Source organism: Columba livia, chromosome 19 (assembly GCF_036013475.1).
Source record: "Columba livia isolate bColLiv1 breed racing homer chromosome 19, bColLiv1.pat.W.v2, whole genome shotgun sequence".
Taxonomy (NCBI): Eukaryota; Metazoa; Chordata; class Aves; order Columbiformes; family Columbidae; genus Columba; species Columba livia.
Genome location: NC_088620.1, coordinates 2,094,899 through 2,103,551, shown reverse-complemented (window position 1 = coordinate 2,103,551; position 8,653 = coordinate 2,094,899). Strand labels below are relative to the sequence as shown.

At 46.6% G+C, this 8,653-nt stretch overlaps 1 protein-coding gene across 1 annotated transcript; it reads right to left on the bottom strand.

Annotated features, from left to right (window-relative positions):
- Positions 1–193: 193 nt before the first annotated feature.
- Positions 194–8,256, bottom strand: STOM (stomatin). The gene is made up of 7 exons (XM_065035541.1): positions 8,026–8,256; positions 6,010–6,113; positions 5,199–5,271; positions 4,257–4,339; positions 2,793–2,996; positions 2,188–2,322; positions 194–1,519 (listed from the first exon to the last, which is right to left on the bottom strand). Exons 1-7 carry the CDS (start codon positions 8,072–8,074, stop codon positions 1,325–1,327), a joined length of 843 nt encoding a protein of 280 aa, XP_064891613.1. The 5' UTR covers positions 8,075–8,256; the 3' UTR covers positions 194–1,324.
- Between the last annotated feature and the right edge of the window lie 397 nt (positions 8,257–8,653).

Sequence of the window (8,653 nt, the reverse complement as noted above, 5' to 3'; positions counted from 1 at the left end):
AACAAGAACTCCCCGGGTGCCCATCTACAGCGGCAACACCTTCCCCAAGGCTCAGCCTCAAGCTGTGCGGTTACTGTTTCCCACTTCAAGTAATGCGAGTTACTACATCTTTGTTACCCGTATTTCTACCCCCCTCCCAGCAAAAAGTCCAGCTCAGCTTGCGTTAACGGAAGCATTGACAAACGGACGCAGATGGTTATACGGCTTTTATGGCGCAAAGGCAAAAACCACACGTTCAGAGCAGAGAGGCACCGAGCGGCTGCAGCCCCAGCGGCGCTGGGGTGTCTGTTCCCCAGGGACACAGACGGCGCGTCGAGGCACAGGTAAAGAGACAAAGTAATACGCCTCGATACAGAACTGATCATAGCAGAAAGGTGATACAAGTTAAGAACTTTATGCTTGCTAGTGATAAAACGGCAGCACCAACAGGCAGATCACTAATTTTTTAGAGCTGATACATAAACAATACAGCATCTTCTGTTAAACATCACCACCCCCCAATAATTACAGGGGCCTTTCTTCCTAGAGGAGCAGGTTTTAGACCTGGATAAAATGCAGGAGTCAGAACTTTGGCTTTTTCAAATGGTTTTAGAGACAGATAAAGGCAGACCCAGCAACTTTTCAGTGCTTTCAAGAAGCATAAATCCACACAGACACATCATTAACAACAGAACAGCCCATCGCTGGCTGCAAGCACATTGTGTCCACAACTCTGAGATTTCTGTGTGGCAGAACAGAGATGGAAGTTCCACTAACAACTGTTTCTCATGAAGGGGGGACTATTTTAGAGACTATAAGCCTGATTTTCAGCGGTACCCAGTACAGTACTCTCGCTCCCGTATCAACATCTGTTATTTTCCTTGCGTACACCAGAGATGCAGTCCCCATGACAGCAATCTGCCGACTGCATCACCTGCAGCTGTGCCCCAAGAGAACTCACTTGGGGCTGCTCAGTTCCCTTGCAGGGCTACAGACCCAGCTGTTAAAAGGAACACTTCTCTTTCCAGATGTTGGATCATCTCATCTTCACCACAAATGTTTTTATACACTACTTGAAAATGGGAGTGTCCAGGCCAGCATGGATACCTGCTTATTTAAGACCACAATCTCCCTGTACTCATTTTGAGAGGTTTTCAATTTCCAATATTTAAAGTGTCCGTATTCACAAATGTTACATATAAGCTTTGTAGCACACTCAGTATAACAAAAGAGGTTCCTCGTTAAATCCACTTTGATTACAAGGCCATAAGCTAGAAAACGCAGGGAATTCAGTGCTGCAAACATTCACTGTAGCAAAAACCCCAGCCCACTCCTCCCACTCTCGCTAGCGCTTTGCATCCATGAGGCCCTGCAGCATGTTTATGGGCAATGGGAAGACGATGGTGGAGTTCTTCTCCGAAGCAATGGTGGTCAAGGTCTGCAGGTAACGAAGCTGCAGAGCAGCAGGGGACTCCGTAATAACCATGGATGCCTCCTTCAGGGCCCTGGATGCATTCATTTCACCCTCGGCTGCAATTACCTGGGAAGCAAATGAATGAAATTCAATTCGTTCTGGCACAGTAATAAACTAGGAAACTGTAGGATGACTTCAGCGTTAAGTCATATCCCAAAGACACCGCTTGTCACCGAGCGCTAAGGGGGAGCGTGCACCTGCCCTGTACTGGACAGAACAGCTCCAACTGCCCGTGAGCGTTTTTACCGCAAACTTCAATATTTACCATCACCTTCTCCAACCTCAGAAGGGAATAAGATATGACCGACCTGATCACTAGTCAGCTTAAGGGTGACAAAACTTAACATGACAGCTGTTTTATATCTCATATGAGGTAACAACCAGAAAACAAAGGACTTGCCTAGAATTTGGGCTAGTCAGGAAGAAGCTGGAAGTAAGTTTGGCTTCTAATTCACTGCAAGCTCCAGCTAATAATCTCAAAATTGTTCTGTTTATGACTAAATTTTGGAGTGTGGTAAAAAAATAGAGATTCTACATTTTTGAAGGAAATCTCATCCGTGTGATCCAAGATGAAATAGAGCAAGCACCCAGACACAAATCCACCCAAACCCTGCCCTGCACTCCTCTCTGCTACCACACAACCGGCTGAGAATCTTCATCCTCTACATCACATTCAATTATTCGTGAAGAAAAAGAAGAAAAATACATCCAAAGCCACATGCTGATGTTATTACCTTGGCTCTCGCCTCCCGGGCAGCTTCTGCTTCTGCAGCCATCGCTCTCTGCAGCTGGACAGGCAATTTCACATCCTTGATCTCCACACGTTCAACCTTAATGCCCCAATCATCTGTTGCCTCATCAAGCGTGGCCTATATATGGCAGGACAAGTAAGTCAAGTCATCTACCTGGCTGCAAACGAATGTCTAAATTTGAAAAATTACCAATAACCCAAATTAATTATCTTACAGTTCCTGGACTCTAAGGACGTCAGTATTTATGTTATTATTAGATTAATATAAAAGCATAACTGTTGTAAACTAACAACAACAAAAAAACCACCTAGAATCTTGATGAATATAGGAATTCCGTATTGCCACTCTGCTCCAGAGGAGCCCTTCTGTCCCATATCCCTCATTCCCACTTGCCAGCCCCACTGCTCCCTCATTGCTTTAGTCCCTCATTTTTATCATACACAATGCCATCCAAATAGCTCTCGATAGGGTTTTGCCTAAAGCTCCAAATCACAACTTGGGAAGGTAAAATAAATCCACACCTGGAAGTTATCCCTGGGATTGCTGCCTAAAGCAATGTTTTGCTGGATCGCTCCAGTTGCTCATACCTGCATGCTGTGTGCGATTTCTTCACGATCAGAGAGAATCTGCGAAAGGTTTTTGGTCCCCAGAACATTCCTCAGAGTTGTCTGTGCTAGGAGACGGGTGGCTGAGTCAACGTTGGTGATATTTGCTACAGCAAGGGTGGCATTCTGAACTCGGTAATAAACCACTCCGTCCACGTTAATCGTCACAGAGTCCTTGGTCAGGATCTAAAAAGAAATGGGGAAAACACAAAAATTAACTACGTATTTATTGAATATAATGATAATTACATATTTGTTTTACTAGACAAACTCCTATTTTTTCCAGGGAAACTTTAATACCTTGTATATTAAGCAAAAGATGCACTTGCAAAGGCAGACATATTTGTGAAGGTTTAGAAGAGGGTACACCAGGAAGAAGCATTAATATTAATTATATTTTAAAGTTAAGAAGAGATTGAAATATTCCATATGATCATGAGGTGTCCTAGTTCCACGTTAGACAATTACTGTTACGTTATTTGACAAGAGAGGGACACGTGAGTTACTTCACCTTCAAGATTTACCTGCCCTGTCCTCCCCAAACTACCTATTTTAGCAGGTTTTTCACAACAGCACAAGATAAACAAAGAATGAGTCACATGCGCAGAAACCATGTTGTACAATTAAAAATGGAGTTTTGCTTTTACCTACCGAAACCAAACCGAGCTAACTCCTCAAGCATAATTTAATCAAGCCTAAAGAAGAACTGTACAACCGATGGCTTCACTAATGGCACACCAGCGGCTACAGCGTGTTCTGCCCGCCAGTGATTAGGTTTCTAGCAATTACCCTTTGCAGCGCACCAGGACAGTGGCCATTTGTCTAAATCTACAACTAACAATGAGCAATAAACCACCAAGCAAATCTGACAGGAAACAGACGCAGCGGGCAGGCTGCAACACGCACCTTTGTCTCGCCAAATACACCAGATACGCGAGGGATACAGTTAAAAATCAACATGTGATTCTTCACTAACTTCTTTCAGAGGGCTAGTTGTTGTTTTTTCTTTCGTTCAGCTACCTTAATATCATAATTTCATGCCATTATTTTCGCTAGCTTATACATCTATACAAATTGGCACAGGAAAGATCACTGCTGCTTCGGGAGATCTTGCAGATTTCACAGGAACAATTTTCAAAAGAGTTGCAAGAAGTCCAGCAGTCCGCATTCCAAACCCCTCCCTGGCTCTCGGGCAGTATTGGGTTCTCTCATTTATTCCTTAGAGGGCACCATACTTTGTTTTCTTTCAGGGATCTTCTCTTGTTGAATGCTATCACCGAAGGATATGTGCATTCTTTACAGTACATGGAACCTGCACAAGAGACCTGCATTCAAACTACACGCTACCCAATACTGAGAGGGGAAAAGGAAAAAGAAAAGGCAAACAAAGAAAGTGCAACAATTCTGTGAACACTTCAGCAGGTACAAAGGCAAGTGCAAACTCACCTCTTGGGGAGGAATATCAAAAGAGATGGTCCTCATATCAACCTTGACGAAGTTGTCTGTGCAGGGCAGGACAAAGAACAAACCTGGGCAAAAAGTCCATTCAAGAAGATGTGAAAATGGGTCATTAAAATAGAGGAAACTGGCTATTGAAGTAAGGCTAAATCCAACCACTGCTGGAGGTCTGCACAGCCCGCTTTCTAACAGGCTCAGCAGCACGTGCGTTAGTGGCTTTCAACCCAGGATAAGATTTTCAAAAGAGTATGCCGAGAAACTTCAGTTTATTCAGGTCTAACTTGTTCAGAGAACTTTAACATTTGGGAAAAATACCCAGAACTGCAAAAAGTTACTTTTGAAAACCGGTCCCCCAGTTACATGTGGGCCCTAACTGTGGCAAACAGAATCTATCACCCTCCTGTTCTGCTGGGTCACCGGGATTCTTCAGCTTTACAGCAATGGGGAAGTTGTGCAAAACCTGGATGAAAATGCAAGGAGAAGCGATCGCCCGCTCCTGTCCCTTTGAGCAGCTGGAGCAACAGCTGATTCTTTCAGTTCTCATCAGAACTTCATATGTACACAGGAAACTTTCAAAACTACCAAATAATTTAGTTGCTTCTATTTCTTTTGAAAAACATCGAGGCTTTCAAACCATCCAGTTTTTAACTGCCACACTGACTTTTTTTTCAAGATGGCACATTTGATGCCATTGCTGCTCCCTTCACGTTCTGTGCTTTTGATCCCACCTGCAGACTGTGCGTTAACTTAGCAGATCTGGGTAAGACTCGCAGAGAAAGTCCTTCCTGTCCCCTCCGTATAAAGTAACTTCCTCTTACAGCAAGTTACAAAACTCTTGAGAAACCCACTTGTCAGTCTAACGCAACGTCTCTAGACAGCCTTGCCAATGACTTAAGTAGAACAGATACCAAAATGCTCCCCAGGACATACCTGGTCCCTTTGCTCCCCCTTTTAAGATGCGTCCGAGTCTGAATATGATGGCTCGCTCATATTCCTTTATAATCTGTAATAAAGAGCCGCATGATCAATTCCAAACTACTGTAACACACGTTTCTATCCTGTCTGCTTTTGAGAATTTTTGCCTCAACTTTATCATCAAAAAGCAAACAGCAAAAGGAACAATCAGGACACTACTGCACAATCAGTATTCTGCAGGCTGTGGCACCATCCATCACCAGGGGAAGCAGCAGCACGTCAGCTGCGCAGAGCGAGCGGCCACCGGGAATATCCTGGCAACCACAACACTAAGTGCCGTGTATGTGACCCTGAGGTTCCACCAGCTCCGATTCTGACGTGGGACATCGGCCAAAACGAAGCAGGACATCTTTCCTCTGGTCTGGAAACCGAAATATCGAGCTCAAAGAGATCAGATGACACACCCTCTAAAATCTGCCATATACAGCCACAGATACGCACATACTTCTATCTTTATACTTACATACTTCATATTTACAGGCATACATACCTAGGGAGAGATCTCCTTAAAACAAAACAGTCCTTCAGGAGTAATTACGTATTCTTGCAATTATCCTGATCTTCCAAACCAGTTTATATACTGTTACAGTACCTATTTTTCTTAGTTTGAAGACTAATGCACTGAAATGTTGGGTCTGCTCTAGTTCAAGAAAGAATAGAATTAATTTGTTTTTAAAACAAGTAAATAAAATATAGAGCAATAATAGCCACTAGGAAACATCTGCATTGCTTCAAGTTTTCATCCAGCTTAGCGGTAAAGTTTTACCTTTATGCACATCCAGATTGATATGGGAAATGTAAGAATAGTGAAAAACAGTGAAGTGATCACCAGGATCCACCCACACACGCCAAGGCCAGTATCAGCGCCATCTGCAAGAAAAGAGCACCAGTTCTCAGGTTTTTGAAACCTGTTGAACGTGAAGGTCCAAGTCACAACTCAAATAACGTAAAATTTCGAGACTGAGTAAGCGCACAGTGTATGGAATGAGCTTTCTTATTGCGATTATCTGAACACCTCACTCATGGGACTTGGATAAGCTCATCAACAGGCTGTTCTTCCCGGATTGCTCAGGTTGTGATAGATTATGTGCCTCTTTAAAAAAATAAACCACGAGGAGAAAGAATATTAAAAAAAAATTAATTGAATCTGCCTCGCATCCCTTTAAGGCTGACTAGAACAGTCACCATTACTTTAGCAAGACATTATTCCTTGGATCATCAAACAGTATTAACAATTTATAATAAGCACTTAGCGCCGGAGGCTGGGACGGTGTGGGACACACTTCAGCGCGGTTCCTCTGCTGCTGCCAGGGCTACACAACCAAACAAACACCGGCCAAACATGCCAGGCTCCAGGGACCGGGCGAGGAAGGGACCGTCCCCAGCCGCGCAACAACCGCCAGATTTCAGCAGCACGTACCCGGGAGACGAGCTGAGCACAGGGCAGGAGGCACCACACACACCTCTGCCTTTTCGTGCTGCTCCGTCAGACCCAGGATGGGCTGAGAATGAGCGAGGGCTGTTACTCCACTGCTGGGGCTGAACTGTTCGCTAATTAGCAACCAGGAATAGCAAGGAATACTACTTTCCATTTAAACTAAATGCCTTTTCGGATGCTTCTGAAAGCATTTCACATGGGAAACAGCCACGATTATTACATCTATAATTTAAATTACATCTAATGCCATTTACTCTGTAGATATTTTATTATGACAAATATAACTGGCCTCCAAAACAACACATCACAGGGTAACTACAGAAGAAACAACCCCAGTAACACATCGAGTGCCACTTGCCAGGCCCCCCAAGGGGAGCATCAGAGTGAGCGCTGCTGGGTATTAATAACAACATATTTACAGAATGTAACACAGATCCTGTCCAAGGATACAGGAACCGGCATGTGCCATTCGCCGTGGGGCCCAAATGGATCTGCAGTTATTTATACAACAACTCAGATTACCAAGCCAGCACGTTTGTATATAGAGCCATCTTATAAATACATTTCCTTCTCCAGCTGCAAACAGCAAATGTAAAATGAAGCATGATTGTCTGTAGTGCGTTTCTGAACAACGTGGGTAACAGGAGAACACTCCAGCTCCTGGGATGGAAAGGGTTGTGGTATTTTAGTGCATCACCTCTAAAACCTCCTGACCCGGGTTACACTCACACCTACCAACCGAAAGGCCAAAACCCACTAAAATAACAATACCAAGAAGTAAAAAGTAACTATAGCTTCATTGTCCAACTTGAGGAAACATCATTGACTTTCATCCCTTCCTCCAGTCACACCTGTGGAATGTTCTGCACAAACGAAAAGCGCGAACGGTGTAAACAACCAGTCCCGCAGTTCTGTTCGTTCTCATTTACTGGTGCAGCACCTCGGGGACTCCTCCTGTTGACTCTGCTCCTCATTATCCCGTTAGCTTTCCCCTCGCTGACCCGAGTTACCGTACAGGAAAACGAAACGCACCAAAAAAAGAAAACCCCAAGTTACGGAACTGTGGCCAACTCCCCGCAATGCTCCCGCACCGCCCCTGCGCTGCTTCCAGCGGTGCGGAGCGTTCAACGGGCACCCCCCGGCGGGATCGCGGACAGCGGGGGGGAACCGCGAGGGGAGAACCGAAGGGTCTGCAAACTTCCCTCAGCGACTAAACAAAGTCGTCATTAAAACCGAAAGAGAAAGAAAGCGCCCCGGACTCGGAGCACGCGGGGAGCGACCGGCGGCGGGGCACTGCCCCCCGGGGTGGCCCCTCTCCCCAGGGCGTCCCCCCTCCCCGGTTACCTTGCCCCCGCCGGGCCTTGGACGCGCCCTCCGCCTCGTGATCCGCCATCGCCGCTGCCGCCGTTCCCCTGAGGAGCCGCCGCTGAGCGCCCGTTACCCGGCGCGCCCGTTACCCCGCCCCGCCCCGCCCCGCGAGCACAGGGCGGGGCCGCGAAGGTTGCGCGCGCCGTGCTCTCCACGCGCAGCGTCTCGCACCTGAGGGGCCGGAGCGGGACGGGATGGGACGGGGCGGCCGTGGCGGGGGCGCTCGCCCCTCGGCGAGGGGGCTGCGGGGCCACCGGGCGGGCGGCAGCTGCCGGACGGCCCCGGGAGGCAGCAGCGTGGGGCCGCCCGAGCGGTGCCTGGAGCGGGAGGACGACGACGACGGCGGCGGCGGCGGCAGCAGCGCGGAGCGGGGCGCTGAGGTGAGTGGACACCGGAGAGAGTTCGAGACGCGCCCTGGCCTCGTGGGGTTTCACATGCAGATGAGAGTTGTTAGTCGGTAATTTGTGAAGTGTGGTGTGAAATAAAAGAATAAGAAGTAGTATTCAAACTGATAAGACTTGCCTGTTAACAGCTCCATGTGAGTGGTTATTGCGTGCTGTTACATGCCATATTTAATGCTGTGATCATGCTGGAGTATGTGCCC